Source organism: Topomyia yanbarensis, chromosome 2, assembly GCF_030247195.1.
Source record: "Topomyia yanbarensis strain Yona2022 chromosome 2, ASM3024719v1, whole genome shotgun sequence".
In the NCBI taxonomy this organism is placed as follows: Eukaryota; Metazoa; Arthropoda; class Insecta; order Diptera; family Culicidae; genus Topomyia; species Topomyia yanbarensis.
The window spans coordinates 362,985,243-363,006,213 of record NC_080671.1 but is presented as its reverse complement, the minus strand read 5'-3'; the positions used below and the strand labels follow the sequence as shown (position 1 = coordinate 363,006,213).

Here is a 20,971-nt window from a genome sequence, read left to right as displayed (position 1 = left end):
TTGCACGGCCTGTATCCCCTGCGTAAAAAAACCTGAGAGTAATTGCATCGGAAACAATCACATTCCCAGCAGAACTTTTTGTTTTCTAATTTCAAACACTTTTGTTTCGTACTGTACACAACGGAAAATTTTAAAACAGAACTTACCGTCCCAGCAGCAGTTTAGGCGGGTGTTCTTTTTCGATTCAAATTCAAGCCATGTCTTAATCGTTACTGGACTTAAAATTGTTTTCCCAGTTTATCCAGTCAGAGTATCTGTCCTGCCCTATGTATTTAAAACACAGTTCTAATTGCGTTTTAAAGTATACAACAAATAGAACGGTTGGGTATACTAATTTAAATTTTAAAATATATCTGTTTGAAATTATGCAACAAACAGCTGTACTGAAGATATAATTATGTCATTCCTATTACCACATAAAACACCTATATAACATAAAACGCTGCAGAATTGGTTTAATAATACAATGTTTACACTACAGAGTTATAACACGTTTTAATAATTAGCAACAAGAGAAAATGTCACCAAGATAGCATAAAACCCGTTTTAACTGGTAGTGCGAACGTTGCATAACAATGTAATTTATCAAATAATTTCATTTTTTTCACCACTAATCGATCAAGAAATACTTAACCTTAAGATTGTTTACTTAAGTTCATTAATACATTATTGAAAATTTAAATGGAAAATGAAATTTCATATTTCATGAAGAATCTGTATATTTCCGTTGCTGGGCGTGGGCTTCCTCGTCACGGTTCTAAATATGGAACTTTTCTTTTAAATATATTTTCTGGACAGACCAGCCTATTTTTACTAGATGGATTAGCCAATTAATGCCAATTACCTAGTGAGATACTTGATTAATAGATTACCGTTAAAAGACCTTCAATAAATTATGTTTTAATGGGGAGGGTATATAGCAAATTGTAACATAAAAAACAGGCGAGTGAGCAAGAACTTGAGTCGATATGTGTGATAGATAAAATACATTTGCACGCTCTTGAAAAAAGCTACATTTTTAATGTCACCGTGGTCGTGTCCTGTACACAACCCTTTAATTTTTTTTGGCTCAGTACAATATACATAACCCCTTTAGGAAAATTCAGTTTTCCCACCACAATGCATTTATTGAGGAATTTAGATATTTTATTAACAGAGCATTAGCAATAATTCGTTTGTATGTCTATTTTATTGGCCATTTTTTCGCTTTCCCATTGATTTGGTTTGAGATTTCTAGCACTGATGTTGTCCTATGCTGATTTGAGCGATTCTCTGAGTCCTGCCACTATCCCATGTAGTATGTGTTATCAAAAACATCGCGAAGCATCAAGTTCTAAAAGTTCTCAAACGATATAATATCCGAAGAGAGTGATAAGAGTTATAAGAAATGTCTCATCACACTGTTAGGTGGATTAAAAGCGTTTTTTAATTGGAATTACTTTGGCACGCTTCCATTCGCTTGGAAAAATCGATGTTTTGATGGATCTGGTGGATTTTTTAATGTAGAATACATTTAAGGTTTCAATATAGGGGTCCCGTTTCAAAATATCGGCTGCGGCGCCGCGTCAGATTTTTAACGTTAATAACTTTTATCATACTTAACAGAATGATTTGATTTTTAGGCCAATTTGTTGCAAATATGTTCCTCTATGCTGTATTAAAATTTGAAGTATGTATAACATGTACTAATAACAAAAAAAATGTGTTTTGAAAAATCTTTCGAAAACGACTCGGAAAAGTGAAAATTTTCAGCCCATCCCGCACAGAGCCGTCGTTATGGTAGACCAACCGAACAATAAAATAATGAAAAGTTTATATATAGGTCCATTACATGTTTGTTCGTATGGTTATTCGCATTGGGTTGCTTGACGAGAGCACTTGGTGGGGGAAAGACGGCATATTCCTTTGGTTAGGCCATTAGAAGCCGGACGGAAAGGAAAGGCTCATGCACGACACGAGAACGAGGGAGAAAGCGATAGTAGTGCATATTAGCGCGATTATATAAATATCTGTCGGTCGGTTTTTCTCATCATTCGTATTCGTTCAAGCACTAGCAAGCAGCCAGTCCACCGAAGAAAAGCAGTCGGCGATGACGACGGCGGAAAAAGTGCCCCAGCTACTGGTGACTCATCGCAACCCGATCAGGAACTGTCGCCCTGCAAGAATTTCGCCCCAACTAAAGGGCAACAGAGTAGGCTATCGTTCCAGCGTCTGGGTCGTGAGATTGTGCAGGACTGCAAAGTCGAGCTACGCTTACAAAGCTCAGTCGTAATGATGCCCCGAGAAGCCAACAATGCCTACTTGGTCGGTTTGTTCGAGAATGCAAAATAGTGCTTTCTAGCTCACCGTGTCCGCGGGGAGTGCGTCTGAATTATGCTCCCGCAATAAAACAATAAACGGTTCTTTACAGGACCAATTAATTGTGTTCTAATAAGAGTTAAACTGAAATTTACATTTTATGGTGTATAACAAATAATTTTCAGAAAGCAATATAAGAAATACGATGTGTGGAAAGAAAGAAAGAGAATTTAAATTATCCTCTCGCTCGTTTTCGTGCACTGTTTTTCCATTCCTTTCTGCTGCTACTACCATCATAACTAAAACGAATGTGCGTGTTCCCCCACCATCTCATGACCAGTGTTGCCACAATTGCATGTCGCTATTACAATTTGAATTATTTTATTGATCCTCTCTAGTATTGATAAAATATAGAACGTGCAAAGTACACTAGTCGCATGCTTTTATTCGAACTTTTTGGCAGCCTCCGTTGATTAACTGCATAAATCGATTTGTTTGTGCAGCTCCTTGCTAGTAGCAAACTAAATAGCCTTTATCAGCGCTAACAAATAACACGCAAGAATTTAAATTTGTGAAAATCTTTTCCTTCCTTCTTTTCAAATCTGCAACATTCTTTGAAAATATTGTTTGAATGTTGTTATTGAAAAACTGAACATGCAAGTTTGCTAGCACTGGCCACTAGATTGAAGGCGATGGAAAGACAGAATATTCGTTTTGGTTATGCTAGTATTGGTAGCCGAACGGAAAGGAAAGGCGCAGGAATGGCACGAAAACGAGCGAGAGAGCGATAGTAGTGCTTTCTCGTGTTTTCATATATGAATATTGGTCGTTCGGTTTTTCTCATCATTCGTATTCGTTCAAGCACTAGCAAGCAGCCAGTCCACCGGAGGAAAGCAGTTGGCGATGATGACGGTCCGCAAAAGTGCCCCAGCTACTGGTGGCCCATCGCAACCAACTACCGATCAGGAACTGTCGCCATGCTAGTATTTCGCCCCAACTAAAGGGCAACGGAGCAACTAATCCGCTGGCTAACATTCCAGCGTCTGGTTCGTAAGGTTGTGTATTACTTCAAAGTCGAGCTACGCTTACAAAACTCAGCCGTAATGAAGCCACTGATGCCTACTTGGTCGGTTTGTGGGAGTGGGCGTAAATTACAATAAAAGCAACGGTTCTTTTCAGGACCAATCAATTGTGTTCTAGTGAGAGTTAAACTGAAACTTTTATTTTAAGGTATTTAATACGTTGGGTGGAAAGAAGTAGCTTGCACACGGAACAAAAATTTAAATTATCCTCTCGCTCGTTTCGTGCACTGCTTTTCCATTCCTTTCTACTGTTATTATCAGTATTACCAAAACGAATGTGTTGTTGCATGTGTTTAAGAGAAACGTTGAAGTCGCATGCTTCTATTCAAGCTTTTTGGCAGCCCCCGTGAACTAACTGCATTAAATGATTTTTTGTGCAGCTCCGTGCTAGTAGCAAACAAAATGGCCCTACCAGTGTCTGATTCGTGAGATTGTGCAGGATTTCAAAGTCGAGCTAAGCTTATAAAGTTCAGCCGTAATGGTACCCGAAGAAGCCAGTCTTGTCGTTTTGTTCGAGGCTACAAAACAGTTCGCCAGGCACGTAACTATCATGCCAAAAATATCCAACGATCCAGCGCATCACCATCAACACCAACGCCGATACCAAAGGTTCTTTTCAGAACCACCATTATTACCATAGAGAATTATTTGAAAATTTCCCATTCAAACGTGATTCTGCTGAATATTATTAGATTTAAATTAACGTCTCGAATTGAAATCACGACGCTCCGGTTATGTGACAGACATTACCCACCCATCTTTTTTTTATTGTGACCACGACACCCCATTTCAATATTTCTGAATGAACAGAAGGTCGAGTTTGGAAAGTTTGTAACTTTCATTGTACTTAACCAAATTACACAATGTTCGCACTAATGATTCAGAAATATGATCAGGAATCTTCTGTTAGATTTGTAAGTATGTATAATTTACATGAATAAAGAAAAATTGATTTTCAGGAATCAATTATTATCTGTTCTTCCATTGGCCAGTACTACGCGACTTCCTCATGCTAACAATTAATTTCATCGTTAGCCATCTCCCTCACCAAGGCCAACAACGCCAACAAAACCGGTCCTTTTCAGGACCACCATCATTTTTGTAAAGAATAATTTGAAATATTCCTCGCCCAAATCAGCTTTTGTCCGAAAATCCTAATGAGTATCAACATATTTGAAGAACGTGTTCCTTATGTATTCTACATCTCTCCGGTTATGTCGCAGACATTACCCACCCATCTTTTTTTCATTCAAGTCGTCGTTACAGTTCGGTCGCGTTTACATTTGCGCCGTTTAAAGTTTAACCGTGCGTGTTTTAATTTGTATTGTTTTCATTTATCATTGCTGCGTAAGTAAAACATGCCGTGCGCGATTAATAATTGTACAGTGAGTGACGACAAACATGTGTGGTACTGCCATGGATCTTGCGAGAAAAAATTCCACGCTGCATGCGTTGGTGCTCAGAGGAGTCATGAGCAAAGAACACTAACATACATGCTGCCAATATGCTACGAATGCCAGAAGCGTCTCGTGATGGAGCTAAATTTCGATAAACTGTACAGACAACAACAAGAAGCCATCAACCTCAACAAGCTAGTTATGGATTCGAATCACAAACTCGCATCCACGTTTAGCAACTTCAATGTCCGAGATGGATTTGAATGTATCGAAATGCTCTTAAACGAGTTGAAAGGCGAAATTAAAACAACTGCAGCTAATCATAATAACGCGGTTGCACACATAGCCAAAACCTCGGAGTTGTGGAATGAGCTGGCTGCTTCCAACAAAACTGGCAAAACTGATGTCGTTGCCACAAAAAATCACTTAACATCATTATTCGACATATCGATGAAAGCTACGAAAAACAACATCGCAGCCTATGTCAATGAACTGACCACCGATATGACACGCGAGTTGAAACAAATTTGTTCAGAAATTGAAAAGGTCAGCAGCGTGATAACTGACATGGCTAACAACTGTTCGGCACAGAATATGAGTTATGTAAACCCAACTTTCACGTATGATATTATCGATGAGTTAAAGCAAATTTCTAGCGCAGTAAACTCACTGGAACAAAAGACTGTTGCTTCACCCACAACAGATTCCTCCCCTAGTTTAGAGGCTGAGATGTCCGTCGAGGCAGCCAGTAACTCAGGCTGGCGTTTCCTTGGCAACTCTAAGGTATGGAAGGCTGATTGGTCCGAATACGACACACGTAAATTGCATCGTCTCAATCAACAAAAAGCGGCGGAGAAAGCAAGAATAAAGAAGAAACGGAATAAACAGAGGCCCGCTAATGCACTTGACACCACCCGTAACAGTAATAATAATACCAAGCGTCGCAAGAATCGCAGTTACAAGCACCACACAATTTTCGACAAAAATAACGGATGTAATTACAACCACAGCAGATTTGCGTACCATGACAACAAACGCCGCGACATCGACAATCTTCCCTTGGATAGAGAGCTACTGGCTGAGGCAAAGGAACGTTTTTCGAGGCCACCTTCAACTTCGTTCAGACCTACCATTGCATTCCAGAGAGGCGATTTAAACCCGAGCCCTACCGACCAACCTAGCACCTCATATCGAACAGCTGCTGCCACACCTATGTACCCCTCCGGAATTGGCGCCTGTCCGTGTTTTTGCCGCAATCGACGCGCTTATTAGAGCAAGGTAGTAATGAATTGACAAATCATATTGTGCTTCAAGATGAAGAAGAGTTAGAGCTAGATTTAATTAATTCTCATTCAACTAACACTTCTCCAAGAGAATCTCAGTCAAGAACAGAAATCTTGGTCTATTGCCAAAACTTTAACCGCATGAAAAGTGCAGCTAAGATGAATGTGATTCAAAACAAAATATTAGGTTGTCATTATTCCATAATTTTAGCAACTGAGACTAGTTGGGACGAAACAGTGAGAAGTGAAGAAGTTTTCGGAAGCAATTACAATGTCTTTAGGGATGACCGTGATTGTCATGTATCTGGTAAGAAGTCAGGAGGGGGCGCTTTGATTGCGATTTCAGCAAAACTAAATGCAGAAGTTATCAAAACTATAAAATCAAAAGAATTCGAGCATGTGTGGGTGAAAGTACATGTTAAAGACGAAACTCACGTTTTCGCTTCGGTGCATTTTCCTCCAAATTTTGCTCGAAAAACGACTTACGAAAAGTTTTATCATGCTGCTGAATGCATTATTAATGGTCTTTGCCCGCACGTAAAAGTTCACATATACGGCGATTTCAATCAACGCGGTATTGATTTCATACCAGATGCTGATAATGAGAGCATCCTACTTCCTGTTGTAGGGGAAAATGAAACTTTGCAGTTCATTTGCGATAAATCTGCCAGTTTAGGCCTTAATCAAATAAATCACATAAGAAATCAGCGGCATTGCTATTTAGATTTATTAATGACGAATATAGACGAAGACTTCTGTGTAATGGAATCACTTACTCCCTTATGGAAGAATGAAGCTTATCACACAGCCATTGAGTTTTCTATATTCTTGCATGTTAACGACAGACCTGGTGATAGTGAATTTGAGGAGGTATTTGATTACGAGTCTGCTAACTATGAAAGCTTGAGGCAAAAAATTAATGCTATAAACTGGCAAACGATTTTAAGAAATGAAGAAAATGTTGAAGCTGCCGTAGACATCTTCTACAAAATATTATTTGAAGTCATTCACGAAGATATACCATTGAAAAGAAGAAGGCGTCACTATAACTCAAAACATCCCATCTGGTTTAATAGAGAAATCAAAAATTTAAAAAATCGTAAGCAGAAAGCACACAAAATCTACAAAAAATATAACAGCGAAGATAACTTAACAAACTATTTAAATCTATGCGATCAATTAAACCTTGCCATTGATATCGCGTTTTTTTTTTTAATGTAGAATACATTTAAGGTTTCAATATAGGGGTCCCGTTTCAAAATATCGGCTGCGGCGCCGCGTCAGATTTTTAACGTTAATAACTTTTATCATACTTAACAGAATGATTTGATTTTTAGGCCAATTTGTTGCAAATATGTTCCTCTATGCTGTATTAAAATTTGAAGTATGTATAACATGTACTAATAACAAAAAAAATGTGTTTTGAAAAATCTTTCGAAAACGACTCGGAAAAGTGAAAATTTTCAGCCCATCCCGCACAGAGCCGTCGTTATGGTAGACCAACCGAACAATAAAATAATGAAAAGTTTATATATAGGTCCATTACATGTTTGTTCGTATGGTTATTCGCATTGGGTTGCTTGACGAGAGCACTTGGTGGGGGAAAGACGGCATATTCCTTTGGTTAGGCCATTAGAAGCCGGACGGAAAGGAAAGGCTCATGCACGACACGAGAACGAGGGAGAAAGCGATAGTAGTGCATATTAGCGCGATTATATAAATATCTGTCGGTCGGTTTTTCTCATCATTCGTATTCGTTCAAGCACTAGCAAGCAGCCAGTCCACCGAAGAAAAGCAGTCGGCGATGACGACGGCGGAAAAAGTGCCCCAGCTACTGGTGACTCATCGCAACCCGATCAGGAACTGTCGCCCTGCAAGAATTTCGCCCCAACTAAAGGGCAACAGAGTAGGCTATCGTTCCAGCGTCTGGGTCGTGAGATTGTGCAGGACTGCAAAGTCGAGCTACGCTTACAAAGCTCAGTCGTAATGATGCCCCGAGAAGCCAACAATGCCTACTTGGTCGGTTTGTTCGAGAATGCAAAATAGTGCTTTCTAGCTCACCGTGTCCGCGGGGAGTGCGTCTGAATTATGCTCCCGCAATAAAACAATAAACGGTTCTTTACAGGACCAATTAATTGTGTTCTAATAAGAGTTAAACTGAAATTTACATTTTATGGTGTATAACAAATAATTTTCAGAAAGCAATATAAGAAATACGATGTGTGGAAAGAAAGAAAGAGAATTTAAATTATCCTCTCGCTCGTTTTCGTGCACTGTTTTTCCATTCCTTTCTGCTGCTACTACCATCATAACTAAAACGAATGTGCGTGTTCCCCCACCATCTCATGACCAGTGTTGCCACAATTGCATGTCGCTATTACAATTTGAATTATTTTATTGATCCTCTCTAGTATTGATAAAATATAGAACGTGCAAAGTACACTAGTCGCATGCTTTTATTCGAACTTTTTGGCAGCCTCCGTTGATTAACTGCATAAATCGATTTGTTTGTGCAGCTCCTTGCTAGTAGCAAACTAAATAGCCTTTATCAGCGCTAACAAATAACACGCAAGAATTTAAATTTGTGAAAATCTTTTCCTTCCTTCTTTTCAAATCTGCAACATTCTTTGAAAATATTGTTTGAATGTTGTTATTGAAAAACTGAACATGCAAGTTTGCTAGCACTGGCCACTAGATTGAAGGCGATGGAAAGACAGAATATTCGTTTTGGTTATGCTAGTATTGGTAGCCGAACGGAAAGGAAAGGCGCAGGAATGGCACGAAAACGAGCGAGAGAGCGATAGTAGTGCTTTCTCGTGTTTTCATATATGAATATTGGTCGTTCGGTTTTTCTCATCATTCGTATTCGTTCAAGCACTAGCAAGCAGCCAGTCCACCGGAGGAAAGCAGTTGGCGATGATGACGGTCCGCAAAAGTGCCCCAGCTACTGGTGGCCCATCGCAACCAACTACCGATCAGGAACTGTCGCCATGCTAGTATTTCGCCCCAACTAAAGGGCAACGGAGCAACTAATCCGCTGGCTAACATTCCAGCGTCTGGTTCGTAAGGTTGTGTATTACTTCAAAGTCGAGCTACGCTTACAAAACTCAGCCGTAATGAAGCCACTGATGCCTACTTGGTCGGTTTGTGGGAGTGGGCGTAAATTACAATAAAAGCAACGGTTCTTTTCAGGACCAATCAATTGTGTTCTAGTGAGAGTTAAACTGAAACTTTTATTTTAAGGTATTTAATACGTTGGGTGGAAAGAAGTAGCTTGCACACGGAACAAAAATTTAAATTATCCTCTCGCTCGTTTCGTGCACTGCTTTTCCATTCCTTTCTACTGTTATTATCAGTATTACCAAAACGAATGTGTTGTTGCATGTGTTTAAGAGAAACGTTGAAGTCGCATGCTTCTATTCAAGCTTTTTGGCAGCCCCCGTGAACTAACTGCATTAAATGATTTTTTGTGCAGCTCCGTGCTAGTAGCAAACAAAATGGCCCTACCAGTGTCTGATTCGTGAGATTGTGCAGGATTTCAAAGTCGAGCTAAGCTTATAAAGTTCAGCCGTAATGGTACCCGAAGAAGCCAGTCTTGTCGTTTTGTTCGAGGCTACAAAACAGTTCGCCAGGCACGTAACTATCATGCCAAAAATATCCAACGATCCAGCGCATCACCATCAACACCAACGCCGATACCAAAGGTTCTTTTCAGAACCACCATTATTACCATAGAGAATTATTTGAAAATTTCCCATTCAAACGTGATTCTGCTGAATATTATTAGATTTAAATTAACGTCTCGAATTGAAATCACGACGCTCCGGTTATGTGACAGACATTACCCACCCATCTTTTTTAATGTAGAATACATTTAAGGTTTCAATATAGGGGTCCCGTTTCAAAATATCGGCTGCGGCGCCGCGTCAGATTTTTAACGTTAATAACTTTTATCATACTTAACAGAATGATTTGATTTTTAGGCCAATTTGTTGCAAATATGTTCCTCTATGCTGTATTAAAATTTGAAGTATGTATAACATGTACTAATAACAAAAAAAATGTGTTTTGAAAAATCTTTCGAAAACGACTCGGAAAAGTGAAAATTTTCAGCCCATCCCGCACAGAGCCGTCGTTATGGTAGACCAACCGAACAATAAAATAATGAAAAGTTTATATATAGGTCCATTACATGTTTGTTCGTATGGTTATTCGCATTGGGTTGCTTGACGAGAGCACTTGGTGGGGGAAAGACGGCATATTCCTTTGGTTAGGCCATTAGAAGCCGGACGGAAAGGAAAGGCTCATGCACGACACGAGAACGAGGGAGAAAGCGATAGTAGTGCATATTAGCGCGATTATATAAATATCTGTCGGTCGGTTTTTCTCATCATTCGTATTCGTTCAAGCACTAGCAAGCAGCCAGTCCACCGAAGAAAAGCAGTCGGCGATGACGACGGCGGAAAAAGTGCCCCAGCTACTGGTGACTCATCGCAACCCGATCAGGAACTGTCGCCCTGCAAGAATTTCGCCCCAACTAAAGGGCAACAGAGTAGGCTATCGTTCCAGCGTCTGGGTCGTGAGATTGTGCAGGACTGCAAAGTCGAGCTACGCTTACAAAGCTCAGTCGTAATGATGCCCCGAGAAGCCAACAATGCCTACTTGGTCGGTTTGTTCGAGAATGCAAAATAGTGCTTTCTAGCTCACCGTGTCCGCGGGGAGTGCGTCTGAATTATGCTCCCGCAATAAAACAATAAACGGTTCTTTACAGGACCAATTAATTGTGTTCTAATAAGAGTTAAACTGAAATTTACATTTTATGGTGTATAACAAATAATTTTCAGAAAGCAATATAAGAAATACGATGTGTGGAAAGAAAGAAAGAGAATTTAAATTATCCTCTCGCTCGTTTTCGTGCACTGTTTTTCCATTCCTTTCTGCTGCTACTACCATCATAACTAAAACGAATGTGCGTGTTCCCCCACCATCTCATGACCAGTGTTGCCACAATTGCATGTCGCTATTACAATTTGAATTATTTTATTGATCCTCTCTAGTATTGATAAAATATAGAACGTGCAAAGTACACTAGTCGCATGCTTTTATTCGAACTTTTTGGCAGCCTCCGTTGATTAACTGCATAAATCGATTTGTTTGTGCAGCTCCTTGCTAGTAGCAAACTAAATAGCCTTTATCAGCGCTAACAAATAACACGCAAGAATTTAAATTTGTGAAAATCTTTTCCTTCCTTCTTTTCAAATCTGCAACATTCTTTGAAAATATTGTTTGAATGTTGTTATTGAAAAACTGAACATGCAAGTTTGCTAGCACTGGCCACTAGATTGAAGGCGATGGAAAGACAGAATATTCGTTTTGGTTATGCTAGTATTGGTAGCCGAACGGAAAGGAAAGGCGCAGGAATGGCACGAAAACGAGCGAGAGAGCGATAGTAGTGCTTTCTCGTGTTTTCATATATGAATATTGGTCGTTCGGTTTTTCTCATCATTCGTATTCGTTCAAGCACTAGCAAGCAGCCAGTCCACCGGAGGAAAGCAGTTGGCGATGATGACGGTCCGCAAAAGTGCCCCAGCTACTGGTGGCCCATCGCAACCAACTACCGATCAGGAACTGTCGCCATGCTAGTATTTCGCCCCAACTAAAGGGCAACGGAGCAACTAATCCGCTGGCTAACATTCCAGCGTCTGGTTCGTAAGGTTGTGTATTACTTCAAAGTCGAGCTACGCTTACAAAACTCAGCCGTAATGAAGCCACTGATGCCTACTTGGTCGGTTTGTGGGAGTGGGCGTAAATTACAATAAAAGCAACGGTTCTTTTCAGGACCAATCAATTGTGTTCTAGTGAGAGTTAAACTGAAACTTTTATTTTAAGGTATTTAATACGTTGGGTGGAAAGAAGTAGCTTGCACACGGAACAAAAATTTAAATTATCCTCTCGCTCGTTTCGTGCACTGCTTTTCCATTCCTTTCTACTGTTATTATCAGTATTACCAAAACGAATGTGTTGTTGCATGTGTTTAAGAGAAACGTTGAAGTCGCATGCTTCTATTCAAGCTTTTTGGCAGCCCCCGTGAACTAACTGCATTAAATGATTTTTTGTGCAGCTCCGTGCTAGTAGCAAACAAAATGGCCCTACCAGTGTCTGATTCGTGAGATTGTGCAGGATTTCAAAGTCGAGCTAAGCTTATAAAGTTCAGCCGTAATGGTACCCGAAGAAGCCAGTCTTGTCGTTTTGTTCGAGGCTACAAAACAGTTCGCCAGGCACGTAACTATCATGCCAAAAATATCCAACGATCCAGCGCATCACCATCAACACCAACGCCGATACCAAAGGTTCTTTTCAGAACCACCATTATTACCATAGAGAATTATTTGAAAATTTCCCATTCAAACGTGATTCTGCTGAATATTATTAGATTTAAATTAACGTCTCGAATTGAAATCACGACGCTCCGGTTATGTGACAGACATTACCCACCCATCTTTTTTTTATTGTGACCACGACACCCCATTTCAATATTTCTGAATGAACAGAAGGTCGAGTTTGGAAAGTTTGTAACTTTCATTGTACTTAACCAAATTACACAATGTTCGCACTAATGATTCAGAAATATGATCAGGAATCTTCTGTTAGATTTGTAAGTATGTATAATTTACATGAATAAAGAAAAATTGATTTTCAGGAATCAATTATTATCTGTTCTTCCATTGGCCAGTACTACGCGACTTCCTCATGCTAACAATTAATTTCATCGTTAGCCATCTCCCTCACCAAGGCCAACAACGCCAACAAAACCGGTCCTTTTCAGGACCACCATCATTTTTGTAAAGAATAATTTGAAATATTCCTCGCCCAAATCAGCTTTTGTCCGAAAATCCTAATGAGTATCAACATATTTGAAGAACGTGTTCCTTATGTATTCTACATCTCTCCGGTTATGTCGCAGACATTACCCACCCATCTTTTTTTTTATTGTGACCACGACACCCCATTTCAATATTTCTGAATGAACAGAAGGTCGAGTTTGGAAAGTTTGTAACTTTCATTGTACTTAACCAAATTACACAATGTTCGCACTAATGATTCAGAAATATGATCAGGAATCTTCTGTTAGATTTGTAAGTATGTATAATTTACATGAATAAAGAAAAATTGATTTTCAGGAATCAATTATTATCTGTTCTTCCATTGGCCAGTACTACGCGACTTCCTCATGCTAACAATTAATTTCATCGTTAGCCATCTCCCTCACCAAGGCCAACAACGCCAACAAAACCGGTCCTTTTCAGGACCACCATCATTTTTGTAAAGAATAATTTGAAATATTCCTCGCCCAAATCAGCTTTTGTCCGAAAATCCTAATGAGTATCAACATATTTGAAGAACGTGTTCCTTATGTATTCTACATCTCTCCGGTTATGTCGCAGACATTACCCACCCATCTTTTTTTTATTCATTTCGTTTATTTGATAGGCACAAATGCGTTAGCTTGGCGGTGCCAAATTCTTTTGTTTTTACATTTTGTATATTTTAAAACTAGGAGGTTACAATGTTGAAATATTTTTTTAAAAAAGAAAAATTTTACAGCTATCTTAAGACTAGAAATAAGATTCTATATACAAGAGAGGGGGCGAAAGATTTTTTTTATGAAAAAATTTTAAAACAAGGAATTCAATAGTAATAATTTTTAGGAAATATTTACACTTATCTTAAAACTAACAATTTAGTTTGGTACACAAAAGGGGGAACAAATATTTATGAGAAAATTCGCATGTGTTTTAAGACTAGGGATACAATTCTATTTACAAGATGGGGGACAATAGTTTTAACAAAGAGGTAAAATTACAACTATCTTAAAACTAGGAATACAGAATACAAATTTGAACTTTTTTAGCGGAGACTTATGCTTGGTCAAGATATTCAGAGGGGGGCTGTAGAAGCAGTTGTATCAAGGACAGGGGAGAGAAAGCGTAGATGGTGACCGGGAGAGAAGAGCAAAACTTGCAACTTTCGCTCAAACGGGAGATCAGCGAAAGATTACCGCCTCAGTCTAGTAGGTCGGATTGGCGGATGGTATTCTTCGGACCCGCGGGGAATCCTTCAAAAGTCATCGGACCTTGAGTCGCTCTCGCTTCAGTTTCCGTAGTGGTAAGTGCGACGGCGGTTACATAGTTGCAGTCTGGAGCTGATCGGTCCCACAAGGCAAGAGAAAGCTTCTAAAACGAGAAATAAAAAGAAAGGGGCTAAATTGGGATATTTGTCGTTTTTATGAAAGTATAAATAAGGGACATATAGGGGAAATCACGATTTGCCAGTATATCTCGGACTGGGACATTGGGTGGTCTACCTCGGGCCCGAAGGGAATCCTTTAACTGAGACCTGGCGTCCAAGTACCCGGCGCATACCCAGACAACGTGCTCGATGTCGTGATAGCCCTCGTCACAAGCGCACAGACTACTCTCCGCAAGCCCAATACGCCGCAGATGCGCATCCAAGGTGTAGTGGTTGGACATAAGTCGGGACATTACACGAATAAAATCCCGACCCACATCCATCCCCCTGAACCAAGGCTTCGTTGATACCTTTGGGATAATGGAATGTAGCCATCGTCCAAGTTCACCATTGCTCCACGAGGTTTGCCAACTGTTGAGTGTCCTCTGACTACAAATACTAAAAAATTCGTTGAAGCAGATTGGTCTTTCGTATATGTCACCATTTAATGCGCCCACCTTTGCTAATGAGTCGGCCTTTTCATTGCCCGAGATAGAGCAATGAGAGGGGACCCAAACAAAGGTAATTTGATAAGATTTTTCAGATAACGTACACAAGGACTCCCGTATCTTCCCCAGGAAATATGGGAATTGCTTTTTGGGCTTCATCGCACGAAGAGCCTCGATGGAGCTGAGGCTGTCCGAAATGATGAAGTAGTGATCTGTGGGCAGAGTGTCGATGATCCCAAGGGTGTACTGAATTGCAGCTAACTCTGCGACGTAAACTGAAGCGGGATCATTGAGCTTGAATGAAACGGTGATAGTATTGTTGAAGATACCGAAGCCAGTGGACCCATCGAGATTTGATCCGTCAGTGTAGAACATTTTGTCACAGTCGACTTCTCGGAATTTATTATAAAATATATTGGGGATCACTTGCGGGCGTATATGGTCCGGGATTCCACGAATCTCTTCCTTCATGGATGTGTCGAAGAATACAGTAGAATCAGAAGTATCTAGGAAACGAACACGGCTGGGAGTATATGAAGAAGGATTAATGCTCTGTGCCATGTAGTCGAAGTACAAGGCCATAAATCGGGTTTGAGAATTAAGCTCGACGAGCCTCTCGAAGTTTTCAATCACCAACGGGTTCAGAATGTCGCATCGGATGAGCAATCGATATGAGAGCTCCCAAAATCGATTTTTTAGCGGAAGAACGCCCGCCAGCACTTCGAGACTCATCGTATGGGTCGAGTGCATGCAACCCAAGGCAACGCGCAAGCAACGATACTGGATTCTCTCCAGTTTGATGAAGTGTATGTTCGCAGCGGAGCGGAAACAGAAGCACCCGTACTCCATCACCGACAATATCGTTGTTTGGTATAACCTGATCAGGTCTCCTGGGTGAGCACCCCACCATGTTCCAGTTATTGTTCGGAGAAAATTGATCCTTTGTTGGCATTTCTGTTTCAGATACCTAATGTGACATCCCCAGGTACCTTTAGAGTCGAACCAGACCCCGAGATATTTAAATGTGAAAACCTGGTTGATCGTTGCACCCATTAATAGAAGCTGGAGTTGCGCCGGCTCACGCTTCCTAGAAAAAACAACCAACTCAGTTTTCTCCGTGGAGAACTCAATACCCAGCTGAAGAGCCCAAGCAGACAAATTGTCCAAGGTATTTTGTAATGGTCCTTGCAAGTCGGCAGCTTTGGGCCCTGTAACAGAGACCACGCCGTCGTCTGCAAGTTGCCTTAGCGTGCATGAATTGGCAAGACAATCGTCAATGTCATTCACGTAGAAATTGTAGAGCAGGGGACTTAGACATGAGCCCTGGGGAAGACCCATGTAGCTAAATCGCGATGTTGTTAAATCGCCATGCGAAAAGTGCATGTGCTTTTCAGACAACAGGTTTAGCAAAAAGTTATTTAAAATTGGCGAAAGACCATGCTGGTGCAGCTTCTCTGACAGAATGTTGATAGAAACTGAGTCAAAAGCCCCCTTAATATCCAAGAAGACTGATGCCATCTGCTCTTTGTTAGCATAGGCCATTTGGATTTCTGTAGAAAGCAACGCAAGGCAATCGTTCGTCCCTTTGCCTTTGCGGAAGCCAAATTGTGTATCTGACAGTAAGCCATTTGCTTCAACCCAATTGTCGAGGCGAAACAAGATCATTTTCTCGAACAACTTCCGAATACAGGACAGCATTGCAATCGGCCGATATGAGTTGTGGTCGGAGGCTGGTTTTCCTGGTTTTTGGATGGCGATGACCTTCACTTGCCTCCAGTCATGAGGGACAATGTTACCCTCAAGAAACTTGTTAAATAAATTCAACAAGCGCCTTTTTGCAGTGTCAGGTAGATTCTTCAGCAAGTTGAATTTGATTCTGTCTAACCCTGGGGCGTTATTGTTGCATGATAAGAGAGCAAGTGAAAACTCCACCATCGAAAACGGTGTTTCGTTCGCGGTATCGTGAGGAGACGCGGCGCGGTACGTTTTCTGTACCGGGACAGAGTCCGGACAGATCTTCTTGGCGAAAGCAAATATCCAACGGTTTGAATATTCCACGTTCTCGTTGGTACTATTACGGTTACGCATACGTCGAGCCGTACCCCAAAGAGTGCTCATCGCTGTTTCTCTCGTTAACCCGTCGACGAACCGGCGCCAATAACTGCGTTTTTTGGCTTTCATTAGACTCTTCATTCGCCTTTCTAACGACGCGTACTGTAGATAGCTAGCGGGTAACCCGTCTTCCCGGAAGGCCTTATATGCAGTGGACTTTTCCGCGTACAGCTCTGAGCACTCTTTATCCCACCACAGGGTGGGAGACCGTCCATGGGTATTCGCGCTGGGTACTGGTTTAGTCTGAGCTTGATTCGCACTGTCGAGAATCAAGCCAGCCAAAAACCTGTACTCTTCCTCCGCAGGAAGTTCTTGAGTGGATTCGATTTTAACGGATATCGCGGTCGCGTAACTCTTCCAATCAATGTTCCGTGTGAGGTCATACGATATATTGATTGTTTCCGATGGTCTTGAACCGTTAGCAATTGAAATCACGATAGGCAAATGGTCGCTACCGTTGATATCGCGTTTGAAGAGTACAATGCAAGAACAGAACGCAATATAAAAACTTGCCCAAAAAACTTCTTTAATTACGTAAAAACTAAAATAAAATCGGATTATTTCCCAACAGAAATGCATCTTGATGGAAAGGTAGGCGATAACTCAGAGGAAATCTGCAATCTTTTTGCAACATTCTTCCAAGAAGTTTACACTACATTTTCAGAGAAGGATCGAGAGCGTGAATACTTTTCCTTCCTCCCTGAACTTTCAAGAGATATTAACAATGAACAGATAAAAGTACATACAATCATGGATGCCTTAAAAAACTTGGATAGCTCTAAAAGCCCTGGACCTGATGGCGTTCCACCGGTGTTTTTAAAAACTTTGTCAATAGAACTAACTGCTCCTTTATTTTGGCTTTTTAACATGTCTCTAGAATCAGGTTGTTTTCCTAAAACATGGAAAAGCTCTTTCCTAGTTCCAATTTTTAAAAATGGTAAAAAATCCGATTTGCGTAACTATCGTGGAATAGCTATCATGTCGTGCATTCCCAAGATTTTCGAGGCGATTGTTAATGAAAATGTGCATGTGCAACATGGTTTTTTTCAAAGGGCGTTCTACAAGTACAAATCTACTCGAGTTCATTAACTACACATTAACAGCAATGAATATCGGAAACCACGTTGAAGCTCTTTATACAGATTTTAGCAAAGCATTTGATCGCATCGACATACCCATGCTACTTTTTAAATTAGAAAAAATAGGATTTGAGCCAGGACTTCTTACATGGGTACAATCATATCTTACAAATCGTGAACAAGCTGTTAGATTTAAAGGGATAAAATCAATCCCAATTCAAGTTACATCAGGAGGCCCTCAAGGGTCTCATTTGGGCCCGCTATTCTTTATTTTATTTGTTAACGATATTTCCTTCATACTAAAAAATGTTAAAGTTCTTATATATGCTGATGATATGAAACTATTTCTAGAAATAAGAAATGGTGAAGACTTTCAGACATTTCAAAACGAAGTAAATATATTTTATACATGGTGTAATAAAAGCCTCCTGAAACTGAATGTAAAAAAAATGTAATGCCATAACATTGAGTAGAAAGAATAATATACAGAACAATAGAATCTTATTGGGAAACCAACAAGTAGAAAAGTGTGACAGAATAAGAGATCTAGGAGTTATTATAGATTCCAAAATAACATTCATAGATCATTATAACACAATAATTAACAAAGCAAACAGCACACTAGGTTTTATTAAACGCTTCAGCTATAATTTCCAAGATCCCTACACAATAAAAACATTATATGTAGCCTATGTGCGTTCAACACTAGAATATTGTAGTATAGTTTGGTCGCCTTTTTCAGCAACCCATGCAAACCGGATAGAATCAGTACAAAAGCAGTTTTTGATGTTCGCTCTCCGTAAACTAGGTTGGACTGGACTACATTTGCCATCTTATGAAGCACGGTGCATGCTAATTGACATTCAAACCTTGAAAGATCGTCGTGAATTTTCTATGATATCATTTGTAAACGACATTGTATCACATCGTATTGATTCAATCGAACTATTATCGAAACTAAATTTTTATGCTCCTTCTCGACAACTACGTAACCGCAGCATCTTTTGTACAATTCGCCATCGCACTAATTATGCCAAGTTTGGCCCTTTAAACCAAATGATGAATATTTATAACAAGCATTGCGAAAGCATTGACTTCACTATGTCGAAAACAAAACTTAAGCAGCAGTTTAAAGTAAACCAAAATTTTAACTAGTGTTAAGTTAGTTTAATAATTATTGTAAGAAACCGGTCTACATCTGTTTGACGACTTGAAATAAATAAATAGATCCAAAAATGTCTTCTATACCAGGACAGAATCATACCATCAAACTTAAAAGAAGACATTATTGTCATCACACCATATTGTCATCGTGAAGATGAAGCAATTAGCACGTCAAACAGTATTTTGGTCAGGTATTACTTCGGACATCGAAAACTTCGTAAAGACTTGTGAGGCATGTATCAAAATGGGAACAGTTCCTGCCAAACCAGACCATAGCAATTGGATACCAACATCGAGGCCTTTCAGTCGTTTACACGCAGATTCTATCGAATGTACTTTGGTCCATTCTAAAACCATTCAAAAGTAAGAAGCACATCTGATAGGCAGTACTTTCTGCAACGTATAAAAGTATTTTTCTCCTAACAATAATCGAACATCGTATCAAAATTATATCTGAAATTAAAATATATACTACTGCTACATACTCACTAAATGATCCAGTTATCTGATAGGGGACAATAGCACCCGGCCATCTCGCAGGAGACCTAATACCTCTGTACAGTTCATACGGTTTCAGCATGATATCATATTGGTAGTAGTATCCGATGCCTTTTTCGAAAGCGAAAGTTTTATCCAATTTTCGATTTTGATTGCGGAGTCGTTTTCCTGAAAGCAATAATTGATTTGTACTATTCGAAGATAAGGGACCATCCAAAAATTACGTAACACTTTTATGGAGATGGGGTATGTTAGAATCTTACCGAACGTGTTTTACTAAAGAAAGATTTTTTAAAGAATTCCTCTCGCGCTAGGGGAGGAGGGATGAAGAAATTTGTGACATTTTGTTTTTGGAGGAGGGGAGTCAATTTTGGGTAATGTTTGCGTTACGTAATTTAAGAATGGTCCCTCAACCCTCTCACCAGATTATTTAAACGTATATTTACCGACTTCGATGGAAGGTTTTGTAGCGAAATCAAATATTCCACGGGAGTGATTGTGATGAATCGAAATGCGAAAATCAGCAGCATGACCCACCCACAGCAACGCCGCAAGAGGTATTAGAAAACCTAAGCTAGCCATTTTACCACGTCAAAGCTTCAACGCGGAACGAGTAAAGATTCCTCCTATATGAGTTTTTGGTCAATATGTTAGACATGAGTGTTCGTAGCAGTAGTGATTTCACATAACAAGAGGTCCTTATGCTATTTTCGCAAATTGTGAAAATAATGATTATTCAGGATTCTTATTAAACAGCCCATGATAGTGGCAAGGTGGATTAATCCTGTTTCATTGCAAAATAGTTTCAGCTACGTTTTATACTTTTTATGTTTTATGTGTTTAGTTCATATTCGTCATATTATAGCAGTATACAGAAACAAATGTGGCTTTATTATGCTATTCTTGAAGAACTTCTTAAAACTTGAAATGCATTTGTAATGTGCTATAAAACTAGAATTGCTACCAGGATAGAGTCTATCGTTGCAATATTTAGCGAATAATCTTACACACTTCATTCACATCAAAGCAAAAAAAAAGGCGTGGTACTACATTCCACAGCGGAAGCTTTTTCGACATACTTCGCATTACATGACTAACACTATGAGCCTACTGACATCAATAATCCTTCCTGATTGGGACTCGAACATACGACCACTGGCTACCGTACCCTCTGAACCACGATACCAGGTTTATTCATTCATATAGTGAACCGAAAATGGATGCAAGCGAGCTTCGCAAAACTCACGAATACGAGCCGCTCCAATTCTCATTACACCGTCACAAATGTATTTAACGTTACGTTAAATGTGAAACCAATCA

The 20,971-nt window shown here is 39.8% G+C and overlaps 1 protein-coding gene across 1 annotated transcript in view; it reads right to left on the bottom strand.

Moving 5' to 3' along the window:
* Positions 1–20,971, bottom strand: part of LOC131684425 (astacin-like) — an 85,847-nt gene that overhangs the window by 15,525 nt on the left and 49,351 nt on the right. The window contains exons 2-3 of the mRNA XM_058967281.1: positions 20,098–20,277; positions 19,643–19,819 (exon numbers count right to left, since the gene is read on the bottom strand). Of these exons, the coding sequence (XP_058823264.1) occupies positions 19,643–19,819; positions 20,098–20,233 (313 nt within the window). The 5' untranslated portion in view covers positions 20,234–20,277. The remainder of the gene's footprint in view (positions 1–19,642; positions 19,820–20,097; positions 20,278–20,971) is intronic.